Raw genomic sequence first — 22,606 nt, forward strand, 5'->3', positions numbered from 1 at the left:
AACAGAAAGAAATTCAGGGCAGCATGGGCCAAGAACCAGAGGCAAGTACACATGAAGTCAGTTCAGGGAATTTCCAGGGACTAATCTAGCTTGACCAGGAGGTTTTCAGCTTTCCTGTGCTGGGGAACTGTGGCATTAAAAAAAAGCCCAGGGATCCAAATGGAGGAAATAGTTTAGAACAGAAGATGGTCATTGCATTTTTAGATGTGTTGAGTTTGAGGAGATGGCAGGCTATCTAAGAGGAAGTAGTTGTAGGCAGGAGGAAGGGCGGAAGTGGAATCCTGGACCACACCCATCCAGACAGGAGAGCGAGAGCCATGGAGGTGTGGTGTCTGAAGCACAGGTACATAGAGAAGAGGATGAAATTGTGGGTTCTCAAGTATGACTGCTTAAATCCTTGACTTCTTCATTTTTGTAACTTCTACCTATGCTTTCATCTGTGAGCCCACCAACCTTTCCCCTGCCACTGTAGGAGATGATCTTATTTATTGTGGAATACCTGCTGCCTAGCAAAATACCTGACATAGTAGGTGCTCAATAAATAATTGTTGGATCCATGAATGAATGATTTCAGTGTAAACCTGGCTTCTGAATAAACCTGAAGATTGTGATATAATTTCTTTGACTCTCCAGCCATCCAGTGCCCAGAATTATTTGCTCCAGAGTGGGGAAGCCTGGCTTGTTCTGACACCCATAAGGAATTCAGGGTTGGCTCCACCTGTCATTTCTCCTGTAACAAGGGCTTTAAGCTGGAGGGACCCAATAATGTTGAATGCACAGCTTCTGGAAAATGGACAGCACCTCCACCAACCTGCGAAGGTATAATCGTATACACTCACTGAGACAGCTCTTCTCCCGGAAATGTCCTCAAAAATAACAAACACTTATATAAGCTCTTACTATGTGACAGGTATGCATTATAATGTTATTACTGTGAAAGCTCTCTCTCTTATTTTAAAATGGGTTCTCTATTGGAATCTAGGAAACACAGCCTATGGATTTAAAAATTTATAAGGAGTGACAGGACTTATTTTTGTGAATAAAAAATATATTAACTCTTTTAAGATTTTATTTATGAGAGAGAGAGAGAGCACGAGTGGGGAGAGGGGCAGAGGAAGAGGGAGAAGCCGGCTTCCCCCTGAGCAGAGAGCCCGACTCAGAGCTCAATCCCAGGACCCCCGGATCATGACCTGAGCCGAAGGCAGACGATTTACTGAGCCACCCAGGTGCCCCAAGATATAGTGATTCTTAAGCAGAAACTTTCTTTCATAATTTTGGCCTCTTTTTCTCAGAGACCTTTACTGGGTTGATTAAATGGTCTCCATTGCTTCATTGCCAGGAGAAGTACAAAGGGTGGAGTCACTGATCCAGTTTCTCAAATCAAGGAACTGAGGTTTTAGAAAGGTCAATGAGCATCTTTCTGCTACATGGGAAGTTAGTGACAAAGCCAGTGCCATCATGCACACCTTGCATTTCATGCTGACCAGCAAACCAGCAAGGGCAAGCAATTGACCTATGCATATTTTGCTTTCTACTGAATTTCTTACATTTCTGCACCGACTCTTAAATTTCTGTTTTGTTTTGTTTTGTTTTTAAATATTGGTAACATTGACATCATGCCCCACTCCCCATTCTTCCTCTGGTCTAGAGAATTATCTCTCCAAGGATATATTTTTTTTAAGGGAGAGAGAGACGAAAAAAAGTGCATGAGCAGGGTGGTAGAAGGGGCAGAGGGAGAGGGAGAGAGAGAATCTTAAGCAGGCTCCACGCCCAGCGTGGAGCTCATCGTGGGGCTCGATCTCATGACCTGAGCTGAAATCAACAGTCAGATGCTTAACTGACTGAGCCACCCAGGCACCCCTCTCCAACGATATTTTTAAGTACTTCTTTTTCTCATCTGGTTTTCCATACCTGAGATTAATAATTTTCCTTAACTTCCTTGAGAGGCTATTTCTAGAGCCTCCCTTATTACAAGAAGAGTGGAAGGCAGTTATTCCATGTCAGTCTTAACTCCATTATGCTCCTTTTATTGGGAGCTCTCTAAATGGAAACACGTTTTCACAGCAGGCATAGTACCAGCTCGTACTTCAGAGGTTCGATGCCCAGCCCTCATCACTCCAGGGCAAGGAACAGTGTCCTGTAGGCATCCTCTGGGAACCTTTGGTTTGAATACCACTTGTTACTTTGGATGCAAAGCTGGATTCACACTCATGGGAGACAGTGCTCTCAAATGCAGACCTTCAGGACAATGGACAGCAGGAACTCCGGCATGCAGAGGTAATGTGAAAGGAACAGGCAGTTCTGATGCTATCTTCCACCTGGCCCCCACGCTCACGGTTGTACCTGCCTGTTGAAATCCCATGCAACCCCAGTGACTTCTTCACATGTCAGCTCCCCATGAAATCTACACCAATCCCAGTTAGAAGTAATGTGCCACAGGCATGTCACTTCTCCCCCTGCTATGTCACAAGAGAACTCCCTGGTCTCAAAGACATAAAGAAGGAAACATTTGCAAATGTCCAAATGTGTGAAAAAACAAGCATGCCAAACATAAAACCAACTATAAGAATTGTGAAATACAAGTTGCAATTCCATTAATTATGTGATAGTGTAAACATCCCATATTTTCATAATGGAAACCTAACTAAAAAGATACGCCATGCATGATACCTCTGGAAGGGCTATCACCCCATACATGAAGTACTATGTCTCTTCCATCTTTGTATTCCCCATGAAGACCAGAGCAGTGCTTTGCAAATGTCGCTATTGCTCAATAATATTTATTTGAGTTAGTTTCCCGAGCTTTAGTTTCCTATCTGCAAATTAGGGACAATAACCTAAAGTTCCCCGAAGGAAAGTTTAAAGAGGGTGGCAGTCTCTACTTCCTTCAAACTTCCAGAAGCAGTTATGCTGAACAATTATTAAGTATTTTAATAAACACGTGCTGACATGCCAGCTATTTACCAGTGGTAGTCATAATAACACTTAGAACAGTAATATTTTTGAGAAGTGAAATTTTGAAAACAGTATTTTTATAGGTAAGATTGATCAAGCCATTAGTAGGTCTCTTTTGAATGTTGCTCTGTGCCCCTCCTAGTTCTTTGGCTAATGTTCTTTGAGTGGACATCGTAGTATGTGCAATGTTGGAGGAGTTGGTGTGAATGTCAGAAGTGGCTCATCTCCTTTCTGATGTTTTACATTCTACCTCATCTGCTGGCAATGCTAGCCAGGTTACAAATGAAACCATAATCTCTGTCACTTTCATTCTACATGTCTAGTTTTCCTGCATTCTTTTTTTCTGCAGTGGTCAAATGCTCAGAGCTGCATGTTATTGAGCCAGGCATGATGAACTGCTCCAACCCCTGGGGAAATTTCAGCTATGGATCAACCTGTAGCTTCCATTGTCCAGAGGGCCAGTTACTTAATGGTTCAGCGAGAACAGCATGCCAAGAGAACGGCCAGTGGTCAACTCCCATGCCAGCCTGCCAAGGTATATTTTCAATATGGGTTAGGAAGTCACTTTTATAAGGAATGTAACTGGGGCGCCTGGGTGGCTCAGTCGTTAAGCGTCTGCCTTTGGCTCAGGTCATGATTCCAGGGTCCTGGGATTGAACCCCGCATCAGGCTCCCTGCTCCGTGGGAAGCCTGCTTCTCCTTCTCCCACTCCCCCTGCTTGTGTTCCCTCTCTCGCTGTGTCTCTCTGTCAAATAAATAAATAAAATCTTTAAAAAAAAAAGGAATGTAACAAAATCAGTGTTTCCTTTTTGTGTATTTCTGACAGTGGTCTCGCTTTCCATCACTGGGTTTCCCTGTGTTAATAAATGTTTCATGATAAATCCTTGCCTTCCACCGAGCAGTGGGAATTAAATTCAGTGACTCTGTGTAGGGAATCATCCCTCCTTTATGAGAGCTCAGATGTGTCAAATGAGAACATTTTTAACCGGAGTTTATTTCACAGATTCCTAATTTATTATCTCAGAAGAATTTTGTTTACCACATACCTCTAAAAACACATAGATCTTTTTAAATTAAGCTTCATCTCTTTGTAAGGTTTATTTCATCCACCTTCCTTTTACTTTTCGTTGTTTTCTCTATAGCTTGTCATGACTACATTTTGTTGTATAACTGAATCTTTGATTGCCCCCCCCAAAATTAATCATTATTTGCTTAAACTTCCACTTCTTCAATCATTTTATTTACTTTATTATGTCCTTCCCCTGACGCCTTTGGGCACTGTGTTTGATATTTAAGCGTTAGGAATAAAATCAGACCCTGCTTTCCATGCTGTTGCTGTAGTTTTATGGCTTCCAGGTCTCTCCTGCCCGGTTGTCACCCCTGCTGGGACCTTTGATGATCCTGTGCGATCTCACATCTCACAATCCTTGGGACGCTTCTGGAAGAATGATGGCCTTTTGCGCAACACATTTCTTACGCCCTGCATGTGTGTTTGTTTTGCAGCAGGGCCGTTGACAATCCAGCAAGCCCTGACTTACTTTGGGGGAGCAGTGGCTTCTGCAATAGGTTTGGTGACATGTGGGACATTGCTGGCTCTGCTAAGAAAGCGCTTCAGACAAAAAGGTAAATAGGAAAGAGTCTTCTCCTTTTCTTCTTTCTTGTCATTTGGGGAAGTGCCGTGAAACTACAGCGTCAGTAGTTCATGTTTGAAAACATTTGTCTTTAAAGAAAACAAGCCCAAGAGAAGTCATTTTGAGAGCTGACTGCCCATCAGAATCATCTTTATAAAAGTACAGATCCTCGTACAGGGGGATTGGCCTGGAAATCTGAGATTGGTGTGGAAATCTGAATTTCTCAAAACCCTCCCCTCCAAATTCTGATGAGGCCAGTTGGTGCATTGGCATTTGGGGACCTCTGGTCTTGGTAAACTTAGTTACCACTAGGATTAACTGGAAAGTGTCATGCTCTCCTCCTTCATCATTCTCTTATGTGATGATCATTTATTGATCAATGGTGTTAGGTAGTTAGTGCTTCCGAATCAAAAATCAAGTGCTTCTGGAGGACGCGAGAAATGAAGCTAGAGGTGTGAAGAGCAGCTGCTTAGTCATGACCTGGTGTGATACACCAGGACATCTGTACGTTCTCTCAAAATGTGTGGAACTAATCCAGGACTGAAGCAGAAACCTGACCTAATGGAGGAAGACCCTCCATACTAGATTGTTCATCAAAAAAGGAGCTCTGGCCTAAGAGTATAAGAAGGGAACCATCTCTTAAGGGTTAAAACAGTGTTTTTCTTTCTGCTCCAGATGTTCAGCCATGAGCTCAGAAACCTCTTTTTGTAGCTAATGTGTCTCTTCATCATTTCTCATGGAAAGTAACTGGGGGCATCTGAGGGGTCAGGAAGGCTCAAATGCTCCAATACAGGTAACTGAGAATGGCTATTATACCTGATGGAGTTCTCATGGATCTGAGGACTTTCAGCACCCATTCTTAACTGCTCAAGGGCAGAACTACTTGTTCCATAGTTTTAAGCTCTCTCCATTCACAGAGCCACCATTACATTGAGGCTGGCTTTCTAAAGTTCCTTCATATACTCTCTTATGAATGGGTTAGTAGGACGAAGGACAAAGCATAACACTCTTCTTAAAAACTAAAGAGCTACAACCAGTCCTTCCATGTAACATTTGTGTTTATTTAACCAAATCCAGAAGGCAGAGGCAAGAGCTCCTAACCACCTAGACCCTACCCTCCATAACCATGTAGGAATCACACTATTCCTGCATTTCCCCCAAGTTCTTTCTTCAGTTTTGAGACATTGCTAGAGAACTCTCCAGACCATGAAGAGGGAGGAGCAGCCACCCATCCTCCAATATCTTTAATAATAAATACTCATTTGTGAGAATGGGGAATTTTTCCTTGACCTGTCCCAAGGTGATTTTAACCTTTCTAAGATGCTGTGGTCAAATAATAGGAAAATGTTGCATACATGCCCTGCAAATTCAAAATGCACATTCATTACACTTTAAAGGCTCAATAATGCCCTGTAATAAATATACTTGTTCATCTTCACTTGATCTAATATTTTCTAAATTTATTGAGCCATGAGATGATTTTCTCCTTTTATCTATCCATGGGATGATTGACAGGCCTGCTGCCATATTTAAAGTTTCTACTCGCAGTGTCCATTTTTTGGATTAAGATAGGAGGCCCTGGTCACCTATGTTACCAGAGCAGGAAAACAGCCCTTGTTATGTTGGTATGGATTTGTTTATGTGATTAACTTGCCCAATTAGTGGCTGGGGGAGTGTGACACAGGTTGCAATGATAGGGGGCCTCGAGTGCCAAAGTAATGGGTTTCAAGAACCAATGATCTGAATATCAGCAACAACCAAAAATAGCCAAGATGTTGAAGGCAGGGACTAGAGGAAAAAGAAGAGGTTGTCACTGAATGGGAAGACAAGAAAGATGAGAAGACTGGATTACGTACTGTCAAATGTTTAATTTAACTTAACATAGGTTCTACCTCTCAGAGAGAGCTTGTTCTCAATACACTCCTAACAATGAACCCATCTGAAAATCAGTACACCTACTTTCTCCAATAACTCCTACCACTGATGATCTTTCTCTTTCTACTAGGTTTTTTGTTTCTTTTCAGCTGATCATTTGTGTCTTCTTGTTTATTGCAGATGATGGGGAAAGCCCCTTGAACCCTCAAAGGTAAGACAGACATGTTTCTTGATTAAGTAAATTTGTCTAGTTTGACTTTTTAATTCACTGTAATATGTCAGAATGATTATACATAATGCCCCCTTTCTGCAACAAATCTTTTGCAATGTCCCCTTTACTAATTCTAAAGTAAAATACACAGATAACATATACTAACCACACATAGTATTTTTAAAAATCAGTACGGGCTCTAATTATAAAGTAAAAGAGAAATAAAAGGGAAAGTGATATATAATAGAAATAAAACACTAAAGCTGAGGCACTACTCTAGTGGATACTATGAGGTCATTAGAGGCTTGCACCTTTTGGTTCACAACCACAAAGACCAACAGTCAGGAATACTGTATCAGTGGCTCAAACAGGATCAGCAGCATTGCCAACACCAGCCTGATTTTTTTTTTTTTAATGATGAATGGCTCTGGTAAAGGGTTGGAAAACCTGTCATAATCTTCCCTCAACTCACATGGCAATTGTATTCTAAAAGATGTAAAAAATATATTATTTATATTTAAAGCACTTAAATTCTAGGCTCAGGGATTATTCACCTACAGGAATACTGAGTAGATATTCTAAAATTGTATTGAGTGTAGGATAATTCTTTTGTGTCCTGTGCCTATTGGGATATCCAGCATCCCTGGCCCTTTCCCACTAAATGTCAGTAGAATTCTTGATCACTATGAAAATTAAAACACACCCATAGGGGGCAGTACTACCATTCTTTGAAAACTGTTGCCAGATGATCAAATATCAAGGCTGGGTATTTTCTAAGGATTTCTTCTCACTAGGAAGAGGCATAGCAGGTATTCAGGTACCTAGAGCATCAACAATAGTTTCGTGTGGGTGTAAGTGCAGTGCAGATTACCCAGAGCAGCTAAGTGGGATCTCAAAAGTCTCTTAGGCATTTATTTTTGTTTCCCTTTTAAAGCAGAATTCCAGGGTGGGGTGGTAATGCAAGGTCTCTGCAGGAAGTATGTGCTGGACTTGTGGTCAAGGACCAAGCACTATATGCAAGTCATCTTTGTATATCTGTTCTTTAGCCACCTAGGAACATACGGAGTTTTTTCAAATGCTGCATTTGACCCAAGCCCTTAAGGTAAGTTGCCTATAAAGATATTTTTGAAGGAAATAGAACAGTAGGGCAAAGAGAACGAATATTAAATCTTGATGTTTCATTATATGGTCATGAGTTAAATTTTAAGCATGTATTAAGTTTTTAAGCCTTGAAGGAAATTGTGTTGGTAGCAGGGGACAAGATATGTCAGTAGAGTGACAATAGAAAGTAAGTTTATATGAGGATTTCCATTTCCTCCAGGCTAGAAATGTTCTAATAAGATATAACTTATTTCAGGATGTATGACATTCCCATTAATGGTTGCTTGGAGGTATTAACAACACCATGGTCTTGCTTGATAACCAGAAGTTATACTACTGGAAAAACTTTACAGACTTTTATGGAGTCAGTCCTCTGTGTGACTTGCTGGGAAAACAAAAATAATCTTATGCTTTCTCTCTTCCCAAAAGCTCAGTGAGTAGTTGAGTATTCTGCCTAGATAGCAGAATATCTGGATCTAGAAAGAGATTATGTTGATCCTCGGGGGACAGATATGCTGAGAGCTAGCTGGCTCGCTTGCTTTTAAAGAAAATATAGTTATTTTCATTTCTTTTATCTCATTTTCAGAGACCTGTCCTGCTGGTCTCTTCCCTCAACCTCCATAGGATCCTATTTTTGAACATCACGCTTCCTGCCAAACTTGACTTCTACTGTAGCATATGTGCGGCAGTTTTCTGGAAATACTTGTTGAAGAAGGACATGGAGTTTCCTGTAGATTAGTTCTGGATGAGAGCAGAAAGATTGTGTCACAAGCCCAAACTCTCCACCCACCACCCCTTCCTGCTCCACCTCTTCCTTAAGCCTCAGAAGCCAGGACTGAATGTCTGCAGTGATCTGTGGGCTTTGCCCAGCTGTCCCTTCTTGAAGACTAATTAACCAGAGACTGAAGCATCTGACTTACCAGAAGACCAGACTGTGGAAAAATAAAAATGCTTCTTTATTTTTGGATTGGAGGAAGGCATACTCTGCTTTGTTGAAAGGCAGGTGGTGTCTGTGACTTGAAGGAATTTCTATAAGATCTTCTGAGGTGTCCAGTGCTTGCTGTTTATGAAGCCTATTATACCCTCGCTGCAAGGCCTCCAGCGAGGCCTCTGGATGGCACCAGAGAGTGCAGAAGACCAAGAATCAAGATAGGAAGGCACATGTCACCTTCCCTCCACTGGTCACTCTCCCCAAAAGAACCTCAAGACCAAAATTCAAATGTGCAATTAAAAAGATTCTTCTCAAATGCCATGCTATATTATTTGATGTTTTGTTCAATAAGATCTGTGTACATCATTTTGTTTACATCAATGTAATGCACAGTTACTGATGTCCCAATTACAACTTGACCCTTCATTCAGTCAGCAAATATATACCATATCACTGCCCCCCCCAAAATCAAAGAAGAAAAAAATCAGAAATCCAAGAAGCAGAAAAAATCCTCATCACCTGAATGCCCTATAAGGAAGAACAGATGTTATTTATTAAATCACATGTTTAATATGTAGATTGTTGAAAGTTACATAGTAGTTATCTGGAACTGAGGCAAAAAAAAAAAAAAAAGAGCCAAACAATACAGTTGTCTTGAAGACAACTAGAAATAAAAACAATAACAACTGATTATATTTAAATAACAATCCTTTAGGTAGCCTGGAAAATTAACTTTCTAAACCTTAACGAATATACTAGTAGCTCTCTTATTCAATTCAGATCACCATAGACCAAAGCCCTTATAATTGCATAGACACAGAAGTGGGTATATGGGGATCTTTCCAGATAATGAAGGTTCACTATAGAAAGGCGTATATAGCTCTATAGAGATCTTATGTTCCCCCAGATTTGAGGATGATGAAAAAGTTGTCCTCAGTGACTGTCCCGATGTTTTCATGACTCTTCTTCTCCAGGTGCTTCTTACTCTGACCATTCATGAAGAATGAATAACACGTGGGTAAATATGCAAATAAAAATTGTAAAACAGTCTAAGGGTTACAATAATTTTGCAAGAACTTTGGCAGTAAACTTGGGATTTAAGGACACACTGCTTTTTAAAAAGTTTTTCTCATATACTGTTTATCTCTCCTTATCTTGTGCCAATCACTAGGCTGAGTATTATAGGACAATTGTTATCAGCCCTGTGTCTGAGTCAGAATCTACAATTTGTAAAAGCTTCCCCCAGGGAATTCTGATGGTTTGTCAGCTTTCAACTACTGCTATTATAGATACAGAAGAGTAAGGCATTGTTCTGCTTTTGAACAGTTTATAATCTAATTGGGGAAACAATAGATATGCACACAAAGTAATAGAGGGCACTCAATATGAGTATCATACTTGAATAGTGTTGTAGTGCATAAAATGGAAAGAGTCCATTTGAGTCCAGAATTAAGGAGATAGGTAGGATTCTGAACTGAAACAGAGTTCAGCAAAGGGGGAGAGATGAATATTCTAAGTTGACAGAGTAATATCCGTGTAGGAGCAGACAGGACTGTGTGTAGGAGGAGTGAAGTGTGGAGGAGCCTGACATCATAGAGACCTCATGTGAGGGGCCAGATTACAATGTATCAAATCTATTGAGATGAACCATCTTTAAGACAGAAGCTTGGAGAACACCTGGTGGCTCAGCCAGTTAAGCATCTGCCTTTGGCTCAGGTCATGATCCCAGGGTCCCGGGATCGAGTCCCATATCGAGCTCCTTGCTCAGCAGGGAGCCTGCTTCTCCCTCTGTCTGCCACTTCCCCTGCTTGTGCTCTCTCTGCCAAATAAATAAATAAAATCTATTTTTTTTTTAAAAAAGCCAGAAGCTTGGAGGGATGCAGATTCGGGGCATCTCAGACAGTTATAATGATGCTTCAGACAATGTAATTCTCAGATTTTCTATCAATAGCAAAATAAGATCTTAAGGCAGTGTGCAACAGCCAGATCCTCCAAGAAACACAAGGGGCTCCTGAGGCAGGAAAACCATAATCATAGTAATACACATGTGCTCTGTGCTCAACTGCCAGGAATTAGACACCTCACAATAGCCTTTTATCCTCCCGACGGTTGCATCTGGGAAAAGATTCTTATTACCCTCTTGTACAGATGTCAAAACAGAGCTCTAAAGAGATTGAGTCACTTACCCAGCCAGCACAGCTGGTAGGTAGGACTGAGTCCGCTCTGCTGCCCTTGTGGCCACTGGCCCTCATCAAGACAGAACTGTGCACGGGTGGAAATCAGTAAAGTGGTCCAGGCCTGCAGGCCCCGTTCTGGTGCTCATCCCCTTGCTTCCTCGCCTGAAATTACAATGTTTCTGTGCCCCTAACACGGCATAGTCCCCTTTCCCCCAGATACAGGGAAACTGATGCAGTTAAGGGCATGAGGTGAGGGTCTGGCAAATGTAAACTTGGACCTGGCTGTTTTTACCGTGAGTGGTAAGGGGCTACTGCCCCAGTGGCCTCAGCAGGTGCAAGCGCAGGAACAGTTTTGCCTGTGGCTCGCGAATCCCTGGGCACTGCGCCTCCTGCGAGAGCCTCTGATCTCTGCCCTTTCTGCACCTGCGGTAAAACATTCACTAATCTGCTTGCTCTGCCTCGTACCTCCTGTCATGGGGGCGGTGACCTAGCCAACCCCCTTCCTGGAAGGGCTCTAGGAGGGGATGACCGCTGCTGCAGCCTTGGCACACGCGGGAGCCGAAGGGAAGGAGGACACCGCCACCCGCAGCCTCCCGGAGCTCATTGCAGCCGGGACGCCGAACAACCCTGCAGCGCGGAGCGCGGACGGTGGCGGATGTGAGCCGGCCCCGGGCCCGGGAGCAGGAAAGGAACCATGGCCCCAGGCTGCCCGCGCCTCTGGGTCCTGGCGGTCCTGGGCGCCAGCTGCGCAGGCTGGGGGAGCTGGGGGGCCGAAGCGGCGCGGCTAAGGCAGTTCTACGTGGCTGCTCAGGGCATCAGCTGGAACTACCGCCCTGAGCCCACCAATCTGAGGTGAGGCAGGTCTGGTGTCCCGGTGGGCTTCTCTAGGGAAAACTATTTCTTTTTAGGACGCTTTCCTTTTGCAATTCTATGGCTTAAAAAAAAAAAAAAGAACTTATCGCTCATTTTTAAACAAAACTGCTATTTTTGTTTCTAATAATACAGTGTGTTAGATATTCCGTTTGACGCTGTTTGAAGAATTTGTTAATATATAGTCTTGTTAGTGTGATTGATTGTTGGTTTAATATATTGGTTGATTCAAAAGCACCAGGCACTAGCCCCCTCATTAGCCCTTCCTGCAAAGTCCCATTCCAGAGTTTTAGTAGCCTAGTATTTTTATAGAACTTCCGTACGTATTATTTATTCTGTCCTCCACATAACTTCATCTTCTAAAATTAAAGATGTACACATCGTCCTTTGTTTAAGCATATTGTTCAATACCAATTGCCAAATTGTTGTAGTCTTACAAATGACTTTCAAACTATCATCAGTCCATAAACATGCAACATTTTTGTTCTTTTACCTTTTCTTCCACTTCATGTGACTCCTCATTTTTTTCACATTTTTAGTCCCTGGGATATAGTCTACCCTGGCTAGTTTGGAAGGGTCACTATGTAACTAAAAGGTGGCTTAAATAATAAAACTTTATTTTGAACTACAAATTATTTTTCTTAATTGAAAGGCTAAAAATAAGACTTCCCAGAAATTAAACAAATTATAGGACCTACTCACTATTTCCAATTAGTTATATTTTTATATTTTTTATTAGTAAACCTCTCAGTGTGACTCAGTTTTTTTTTTAACTTAACATCGCAGTTTAAATGATTGTGAAAGACAAGTTCCTCTTTTATGATTACAAAACCAAAGCAATCTCCCAAGAAATAATGTAATATTTTAAGAGTCTGGTAGTGTATAACATTAAACCCCTTAAAGAATTGCTTTGTAACTGGGTTATTTTGGAGTGTATTATATACTGTCTTGGTCTTGTAACAATAAGAAATCTTTTTAAAAGTTTTTTAAATATTTTATTTATTTATTTGAGATAGAGAGAGAGGGAGAGAGCACACAAGCAGGGGGAGCAGCAAAAGGAGAGGGAGAAGCAGACTCCCCGCTGAGCAGGGAGCCGATGCGAGACTTGATCCCAGGACCCTGGGATCATGACCTGAGCTGAAGGCAGACACTTAACCGACTGAGCCACTCAGGTGCCCCAAGAAATCCTTTTTTAAAAAAATCATTTTAAATATTGTCTTTTCGAGTTGATGATCTAGATCACATCCACACCCTTAGGGAACTGCCAAAACCCCAAAGAAAATCATAGGCTTTCCAACTTTAATTTCTCTTGCTCATGGGCAGACATTAACATGCTTGCTATCTTTGCTGAGATACTCTATGCTTATGCTTGCGAGTTTGTCCTTTCTTCTGTAGTTAACTCTGAAAAATAACAAGCAGGATACTGGAAGCAGAACCACATAGGGCAAAAGCCTGACTCACATGGTGGGGGAGTCTAAAGGGAACCATGTCTGCTGATCTGATCCCCTCATCCTGTGGTTGAGTTTCCAGAATTCTGGTAAGAGTCATGCCTCTGGTGTCAATTATTGAGCCAAAATCATACAATGACAACCTAGACAAACTGTCAATATTTTTGAATCTCAAATCATGTCATTTTCCTCTGGTACTTTCTTGTGAAAAATCTAACCTGTATATCTAGCTGTTTAAGCTAAGAACTTATACTAAGTGTCTTGCACCTACAGCTGAATGATACTTACTGTAAGGAGATCAACATACAGCACTGCATTCTTTGCCAAAATATATTTTAGCACAAAGCAAAGACCTTTCCTCTTACTTCATCTAATATTAGCAGGAGAATGCCTTTTAGAGGTGGAATATATCTATTATTCTTGTCTGAAGTCTGAAGTAAATGTTTTGGAAACTTCCCTAAAGAAACTTGTTCAGTCATTTACAGGTATGTGGTAATAGATATTGAAAATAAAAACATATATTTTTTCCCCCTCTAGAGTTTGAGGGTCCCACTCTCCCTGCCTCCCTTTCTGGGAATTCTTTACCATGAATATAATGGCTTCACCTCTTTGAGTCTTGGTTCTTCCATTTATCCATTGTTTCTCCTCTGGACAAGTGACTTAGATTTTCCAAGACTTGCCTTTTTCATTTGGTTTGTTCATTTTCAGTACGAATGCCCAGGGCTTTAACTCCATTAGTCATCTCCAACTTCTCAACCTGAAATAGGGTCCACCAAATCAATGGTTCTCTATAATGTTCCCCAGTAATTTAAATCTGTATATGATTCATCAGTTAAAAAATACCCCATGTATTTATTCATAAAGAACTTGGTTATATTTTTAGTCATTTAAAATCTAAGCATAAAGTTTGGGTTCATACAATGATCTTGGGTTCTTTTTTAGAAAATGGATTCTAAGTAAGAGGATTAGTTAAGGCAGACTAAATGTGGGAAAGAACAGTTACCACAACAGAATATTCTTGAAGAGATCAATAATTATTTACCCCATGTATTATTCATATTTATAAAACCTTGCACTTCTGAAATACAATTAAAATACTATTATTCCTACTACATATCCGAGGACGTGAGAAATCCATTTGTTTTGTGATGTGAGATGTAGATGTCATATATGACTTTCAAATTAATTTCTGTATTTGATTTCTAGTTCGAATCCTTCCTTTAAGAAAATTGTCTACAGAGAGTACGAACCATATTTTCAGAAAGAAAAACCACGATCCAAAACTTCAGGTAAGCCTGAAGTACACCATTTAGTTTTAAAGATAAATCTCTATGATAATTTGATATTCCTGGATATCTAAAGTATCTATTTGGTGACATTTTTTAGAAATGTGTGCTTTTGTCGTTTTTAACCAGTATGGGCTTCATAATTTGTGGAGCCCAGTGAAAAATGAAAATGTGGGGCCTGGGATTCATATTTTTGAGAATTTCAAAACAGTGTCAGCAAAGCATTAAGCCAGAGGGCCCTTCTTGCCCATGAGAGGACATGCTCATGAAGCCAGCTATTTTTAACACCAATCAAAAAGCTCAACAAAACTTTTAAGAGTTTGAATTTTATTCATTCATCGAACAAATTACTGTTGAGCACCTGCTATGGGCTGGGTATTGAAGAAGGCACTATGGATGCCACAGTGGACAATGCAGAACCACATCCTGCCTTCCTGGAGCTTATGGTTTAGTTTATTGAGTGCAGATGAACCCTAGCAAATGATCTTTGCTTCCATCCAGCTCCCTAGACTCATTCAAAGGAACCATATATGGCTGGTTCTTTTGCATCTGTTTTTCCCATCTCTTCTCCTGATTTATTTAGTGTGTGGTATACAACAGCTGTCATTTTCAAAGAAAAATCTTTTTCCTCATCTTTTTTTTTTTAAGATTTTATTTGTTTATTTGAGAGAGTGGGGGGAGGGGTGGGGAGGGTGAGGGAGAGGAGCAGAGGAAGAGGGAGAAGAAGGCTCCCTGCTGAACTCAAAGCCACCTGAAGCCTGATATGGGGCTTGATGTGGGGCTTGATCCCAGGACTCTGAGATTATGACTGAGCTCAAGTCAGATGCTTAACAGACTGAGTCACCCAGGTTCCCCTTTCCTCATCTCTTCTTTAATCAAAGAAAGTAGGTTGAATGGGTTTTGGGGTTCTTAAATATGGTACCATATTTCACAGGAATGATAGAGGCCATTAAGAAAGAACTTCTTCCCTTGGGTCCCCTGGTCAATAATTCTCTCATCCTTTCATACTAACCAAGTGAAGACCAGTCAGCTTTCCCACACTCATCCTTCTAACTCTCTGTGCAAATTGTTTTGTCCTGCCTCCTCTGATCTCCTTTTATCTTCAGTCTTCCTTTGGCTAGAGCCTTCCCTTCAGTCAAAACTCAACAACAATAAAACAAAGCACGACTGTGTTCAGGTCAAACCTTATCGAGAAGAAAATCTCCCCTTGACTCTGCTGTTTCCTTCAGTGCCGTTTTCTATACGAGTCGTCCACTCCATTCTCTGTTAACATTGTTTCCTCCCTAATCCTCTCTAATATAAGTCCACTAAAATGACTCTCAGAAAAGGGCACCCATGACTCCGAGATGCCAGAACCAATGGTTTCTTTCCAGTTCTTTTCCCACTTGACATTGCGAGGACATTTAGTGATCTCCCTCTTGAAACTGCCTTTACTGCTTTCCCCAGCGCCACTTCCCTTGGGAATGGATGTGAAGGAGGAAAATGAGAGCAGGAGGAACTTATAGACAACTCTTTCCTGAAACTTGGCTCCACATGCGAGGAGAGACAGGGTAGTTCTGGAAGGGAATGAGGGGCTTAAGTATATTCTGGACTTTTACAAACAAGAATACAGTGACTTAAAATATCCAGTAGAAAAGGGGAGGGTAATAACATCTGAGGGAGAATAACGGCTGGAGCCAGACTCAGAAGAAATAGGAAGTGATGCGATTCAAAGCTTGGGCTGAACTGGCTTGAGGTAGAAGAAGTACTACCTTCACAGAGGCCGGCAAGGCAACAGACCATAACGTTACTCCTAAAATTGAGTTTGTAGTTGTGCGCAGGAAGTTGAAGGATCTCCTGTCCTCTGTCACAGAGTCTCTTTGTTTTCATAGCTCTGGCTCCAAGCTTAGTATATACATCAGACACTTAAGAAATATTTAATTAAATTAAACTGTAGGTGGGTAAAGGGAAAATGAGCTGGGAAACATATTCACTGGGCCTGGAAAAAAAGAGGAATTGGATAGGTGTTTAGAGCCTTACCTTTGTGATTTTTGCCAAGTTAACTGAATTTAAATGTCTGGACCCTGTAGCCCACTATGCTGAGTACCATAAGTGTTAGAAAGGCCAGGGCCAGGCTGGAGACTATCTTCTGAGCAGGAAGGAGTCACTGGTAGTTTTTGGAGAGGAGAGTACTGTGATCAAAATCCTTTGAGATGGGGCACCTGGGTGGCTCCGTCGATTAAGCGGCTGCCTTCGGTTCAGGTCATGATCCCCTGGGATCATCCTGCTGAGCAGGGAGCCTGCTTCTCCCTTTCCCTCTGCTACTTACCCTGCCTGTGCTCTCTCTCTATCAAATAAATTAATAAAATCTTTTTAAAAAAATCCTTTGAGATGATTAACTTTTGTAGAAATTTCCTGATTCAACCTCATTAATAAGAAGTAGACCTTGATCATTAATTTATGTTTAAGCCCTGTGCACTTAAAACATCATCTTTCTGTTGACCCCTGTGTATCTCATAACACATTTGTTTCATGTGAACTCTGAGGCATTTTAACACCATTTTTAAGCAGCTTCTTCCTGAATTCTCGAAGTTACTTAACTATAAATCCCTGGAAGGCAAAGGTAGTATTTTATTCATCTTTGTATCCCTGTAGTAGCTGATACAGTGAGGCAAATCTGGGGTAAAGCCTATGAAGCTCTGAGTGTAAACACTGCCATTGACTATGTGACCTGCCCCATTCCCAGCCTGGTCCTAGGTCATTGGCACCTTTCCCCTATTTCCCGCTCTGCCCATCTGGCGGGTGTGATTCTAGCTGAACCCTGAACAAATGAGTCGTATGACACTTCTGCCTCGTGAGCCCAGAAGTCACTGTAATTGTGGGTGGGGCGAGGCTGTAGGACTGGGGGTCTGAAGGTGTCCATCCAGCGAGGTTTGCAGACATGTGGACAGGTGGAGGTGCTGGGCTCATTTTCAGGAATCCTGCCTGGGGCTTTAAAATGGCTAGTGTTGACTCTGAATTTTTTCAAGGAAGGTTATGAAATGTTTGCTCCTGAAGGGGTTTTAAGCTAGCTGCAACAATGGGCTTCCCTATTTTCTGTAATTTATTATTCACCTGAGTGCAGGGGATTGGATTAGCTGACTTCATGATGTCCCTTCCAACTCCAAAACTGCATGAAATTGGGTACATGCTGTGCTACCTTCCTGGGGCCACAAGATAGGCGACTCCTTCCCCCACTTCAGTGGCTGGGTCCCAGACTATGTGGCTGACGGAGGAGCTAACCAGAAGCTCAGGCAACATTCAGGCATGTGTTTGCCCACATGCAGGAAGGTATTTGGTTTGCATTTATGAAAACATCCCTTTGTTTTGCCTTAATTCCGAAGAAACAGAAAGGGAGGCAAATAAATACTCCAGACCATTCATTGCAGCAAGAGGTCTTATTAGGTTAAATAACTTAGGAGACTTATCCTGGGCACTGGGCATTTGTAGCCATGTGATGCCAACAAACAAATCACCCGAGCAAGGCAACCATGGCAACAAAATGCAGTGCACACTGTAACAACACAGTCGACACTCTTGGGCTCCTGGGCATTCCCGGCAGGTGGGAGTAGCCAGTGGGGGCTTCCATCAGGAGCTAGGACTGAGGGCGGCAGCCAGAAGAGAGAGGTCAGCTAGTGCAGCCACATGTGGTCAGGAGTCAAAAATGGTGTAGACATTGGAACTATTTCAGGAAAGGGGGTGGTTCTGAACCTTCGCTGTGCAAGGTAGTAGAGAAAGCTTTGGTTCAAGAGTCCAGAGACCTAAGTTCTAACCCCAGCAGTGCCACCCAATGATTGACTGACCTTGAGCAAGCCATCCTCCCTGCCCCCACATCCCAGGCTTTGTAAGTATCTCTAAAATGAGGATGGAACAATGTGACCTCCACAGTCCTGTGTGAAGCTAACACACAAGCAAACAAAAAGCTTCAGGCACAAGATCGGCATAAACTCTAGTACTGGGAATTCAGTGAAAGCAATAAGAAAACTGCAGGTAGAAAGATAGAAGTAGGGGAAGAGGGCTTCTGACTCAGAGATCCTGTTTTCCCATTGCCAATAGGTAACAAATTGCTGCAAACGGTAGCTTAGAACAACACAAATTTATTATCTTATAGTTCTTGAGGTCAGAAGTCCAAAATAAGTTTCACTGGGTTAAAATCAAGGCACTGACAGAGCTCTCCTCCTCTGGGGGAGAATCGTCTCCTTGCCTTTTCCAGTTACTAGAAGCAGCCTGCATTTGTGAATTCATGGCCCTTTCCTCCCTCTTCAAATCCAGCAGGGTTGCGTCTTCCAATTCTGAATTCAGCTTCTCCTGCATCCCATTTATAAGGACCCTTGATTACATTGGGCCCTCCTGGATAATAATCTAGGAAACTCTCCCATTTCAAAATCCTTACCTTTGTCACACCTGCAGAGCCCCTTTGGCCATCCCAGGGAGCGTATTACAGGTCCCAGGAGTTAAGATGTGGACGTCTCTGGGGGGCCATTATTCTGCCTACCATATCTACCAAACAAAACCCTCCCGCAGTGTCCTCATTTCAGAGAATGGTACCCCTGTGCACCCAGGCCCCCACCCTGCCACCCAGCCAGAACGTCACCAGCTAGCCACGGCAAATTGGTCTCCCTCACCCTCCACCTGTATCCCATCCATCAAGTCCTGAGAGTTCGATCTCCTAATAGCTCGCTAGTTTGTTCTCATCTCCACAACTATCACCTTACACTAAGTCACCAACATCACTGCCCTGGAGCTTTCTATCTGTTCTCTCAGCGTCCACTCTGAGTTCTCCCCAGCTCATCCTCCACCAATGCACCCAGAGATTTAAAACCCAAAATCTGGTCCATGTCTCACCCCTGCTAAAAACTCTTTATTGGCTTCCAGGTACACTCAGAGGCAAAACTCTAAAAGATGTAGAAGGCTGGGGCGCCTGGGTGGCTCAGTTGGTTAAGCGACTGCCTTCGGCTCAGGTCATGATCCTGGAGTCCCGGGATCGAGTCCCACATCGGGCTCCCTGCTCGGCAGGGAGTCTGCTTCTCCCTCTGACCCTCCTCCCTCTCATGCTCTCTGTCTCTCATTCTCTCTCTCGCAAATAAATAAAATCTTAAAAAAAAAAAAAAGATGTAGAAGGCTGTACATGATGGGGCCTCTGATCATGCCTTCAGCCTCACGTTCTGCCTCTCTCTTTTACCTTTTAAACTTTACCTTCACTGTGGCCATCTGTCAGTTCTCTGAATAGGCCAAGTTTTCTGGTGCCACAGGCCCTTTGTGCATGCTCATCCCACTCCCTGAAATGCCCCTGCCCATGCCTTTGCCTCTTTGCCTTTGGACTTCAATTAAAGCATTGCTTCCTCAAGGAAGTATTTCCCAACCCTAATCCCCTCCCTGCCTCCAAGATTAGACAAGATCCCTCTGTCAAATGCTTTCCAGAGTATCCTGTGCTTTTCTTTCATAATACTTTCCACAGTTTGTAATTTAATGTTTGTGTGATTATTTGTTAAAATCTGTCTCTCCTACTTTTTTTGTAAGCTCTGTGAAGGCATCTATTTTACTCACCATTACAATTCTGTAAGTGGAGGCCTTATAAACATGATCATCACCCCTGCAAACAAATACTGGTTGAATTCCATGACTGCTGTACCTTTCTTCTCAAGCTCCTGTGATCCCTGCTGGGTGGAAGCCAACCCCACAGAGTTTACAGATGGCTGGGAAGTGAGAGCAGTCAACTCTTGTCACTTGTCTGAAATAGGACTTCTGGTGACAGGTTCTCAAGCTTGAAAAGACATCAGAATCGCTCAGGAGCACATGTTAAAAGTGTGCTCCCAAACTCCACCTCCAGAGGCTTGATTTTGGGGGGCTGAGATAGGAATCTGCCTTTCAGTTAGACCCCATGAGATTCTCATGCAGAGAATCCAAGGACTACATTTTGGGAAATTCTCATTTATGATTCTTCCAAAGTCCGATTCAGATATCACCTCCTCCCCTAACTCCTCAGACAGAACTGGTCCTTCCTCCCCTCTACTCCTAGAGTACTTTGCCCACATCTCAGCGGTAGCTCCTACCATATGTTTATCCCCAAACTAGCTTGAGAACTCTTTGAGCACAGGGAGGGTGTCTTATTTACCCATGTGGCCCCAGGACTCAGCACGCCTGTCATGTAGTACATGAAACCTCACTCTTGATATCTGCACCTATAACCTGTCATCCCACTGTGTCCCACATTGAAGGAAGTGATAACATTGTTTACCCAGTTGCGCAGGTAAAAAACCTCAGGGTCATTCTTGACTTCCCTCGCTCACATTGCCACCTCCGACCCATCAGCAAATCCAGCTGGCTCTACCTTCAAATGTCCGGAATCCAACCCCTTCTCACCACTTCCCTGCCACGCATGCCGGCTGGTCTGTACCATCTGCTCTCGTTTCCACTCCCGTCACTGCACAGATTGTTCTCTACACAGCAGCAAGGAAATACTTTTTTTTTTTTTTTCAGAATGCACTTTTAAAACCATGCCTGTCTGCTGCACAAAGCCCCAGTGATTTCCCATTTCATTCAGAAGATAATCCAAAGTCCTTACCGAGACCCGTAAAGCCTCACATGATCCGCCCCCTCCGTCATCTCCTCTCGCTCTGCCTGCACTGTTTTTCTTACTGTTCTTTGGACACATCAAGCTCACTCCTGCCTCAGGGACTCTGTACGTGCCTTAGGACCAGAGTACCCTGTGATTTTCTCCCTCGCTTCATTGGGGTCTCTGAGATCTCCCACCACAGGGAGATCTAACAGAGCCAGTCACCTTCCCTCAAATCACCCTGCATAACTGAAAATGAACACCTTTCTTTTCTCGACCAAAGACAGTAATCTCCAAAAATGATAGTGGTCAGAATGGGGTAGACATGGTCAGAACTATTCCTTCTCTCTCTTGACTTGCCTGGGGCCCAAGACAAGCATTTCTACCTTCCTGTTCTGACCTGACTGCATGCCATGTAGAGACAATGTGCTGGCAAAACCTTCTAGATTGAAGACAAGCAAGCCAGCCTCAGGACCGGAGGAATGACAGCCATCACTCATGGGGTTCTCTGCATGTCTCCATGCTTAGCAGTTCTGTCTTTGGTAGTCCTGAACATAGATATATTATAAATCCTTGTTTCCATAGGACTTCTTGGGCCTACTTTATATGCTGAAGTTGGAGACATGGTGAAAGTTCACTTTAAGAATAAGGCAGACAAGCCTGTAAGCATCCATCCTCAAGGAATTAAATACAGTAAATCCTCAGAAGGTAAGAGTAATTTAATATCCCCAGTATCAGACATTTAAAACCATATTTTTAATCACATGTTAGAGAAATCTGCTTTCCTTCAACTGGTAATTATGAAAGTTTTTGCCTTTGTAAGTTTCAGAGAGAAAAATGAACAAATTCTGGAGTCATCTAGACCTCAGGTTTTCACTAGGTTCTTGCTCTTTAACAGCTGGATGGGCAAATTACCTAATCTTTCTGATCCAATTTATTCATCTGTAAAATGAGAACAGTAATACATACACATTGCAAAATGGTTTAAAGCAAGGGGTCCACAAACTTCTCTGTGAGAAGCCAGATAGTAAGTATGATTGGCTTTGGGATCTCTGTTGTAACTAGTCAACTCTACCTTTTAGTACAAACACCATCACAGACAATGTGTAAGTGAATGAGTATGGCTGTGTCCCAGTAAAACTTTATTTACAAAAACAGACAGCTGGCTGTATGTGGCCCACGAACCGTAGTTTGAAATAGTGACATAAGACTAACCTGACACATAAAGCTCACTTAATAAGTGGTATTTGGTGGTGGTGGTAGTAGAAGTGTTATTAAAATTTTGGACAAAGTGAAATGGTTAAGAACATAAGCTTTGAAGGCAGACTTAGGTTCAAATTCCAGTTGCATCACCTCTGGTTCTATGAACTTAACATCTCTGAGCTTCAGTCTTCATCTATAAAATGTGAAGTTATACCCACCCTGTAAGATTGCTTTGAGGATTAAAATGAGACCATTTAGGTAGTGTATAAAATATGATTCCTAGAACATGGTAAGCCCTCAATAAATCACAACGATGATGATGACAACAATGGCAAAGTTCACGA

General features: G+C 42.3%; 2 protein-coding genes across 5 annotated transcripts in view; both read left to right on the plus strand.

Moving 5' to 3' along the window:
- The window catches only part of SELP (selectin P), a 40,061-nt gene extending 31,051 nt beyond the window's left edge, over positions 1-9,010 (plus strand). For 2 of the 4 annotated variants that reach the window (XM_035010863.1, XM_035010866.1), the window contains exons 11-17: positions 634-819; positions 2,065-2,277; positions 3,305-3,490; positions 4,459-4,578; positions 6,642-6,672; positions 7,719-7,774; positions 8,360-9,010. In XM_035010863.1, the coding sequence (XP_034866754.1) occupies positions 634-819; positions 2,065-2,277; positions 3,305-3,490; positions 4,459-4,578; positions 6,642-6,672; positions 7,719-7,773 (791 nt within the window). In that variant the 3' untranslated portion in view covers position 7,774; positions 8,360-9,010. The remainder of the gene's footprint in view (positions 1-633; positions 820-2,064; positions 2,278-3,304; positions 3,491-4,458; positions 4,579-6,641; positions 6,673-7,718; positions 7,775-8,359) is intronic. The other 2 variants (XM_035010865.1, XM_035010864.1) reach the window with 2 other exon arrangements.
- A 2,420-nt stretch (positions 9,011-11,430) lies between these two features.
- Positions 11,431-22,606, plus strand: part of F5 (coagulation factor V) — a 66,288-nt gene continuing 55,112 nt past the window's right edge. Inside the window, exons 1-3 of the mRNA XM_035010868.1 lie at positions 11,431-11,733; positions 14,406-14,488; positions 21,645-21,767. Coding sequence (XP_034866759.1) covers positions 11,576-11,733; positions 14,406-14,488; positions 21,645-21,767 — 364 coding nt within the window. The 5' untranslated portion in view covers positions 11,431-11,575. The remainder of the gene's footprint in view (positions 11,734-14,405; positions 14,489-21,644; positions 21,768-22,606) is intronic.

This window comes from Mirounga leonina, unplaced genomic scaffold (genome assembly GCF_011800145.1).
Source record: "Mirounga leonina isolate KUSES-001 unplaced genomic scaffold, KU_Mleo_1.0 Mir_154, whole genome shotgun sequence".
In the NCBI taxonomy this organism is placed as follows: domain Eukaryota; kingdom Metazoa; phylum Chordata; class Mammalia; order Carnivora; family Phocidae; genus Mirounga; species Mirounga leonina.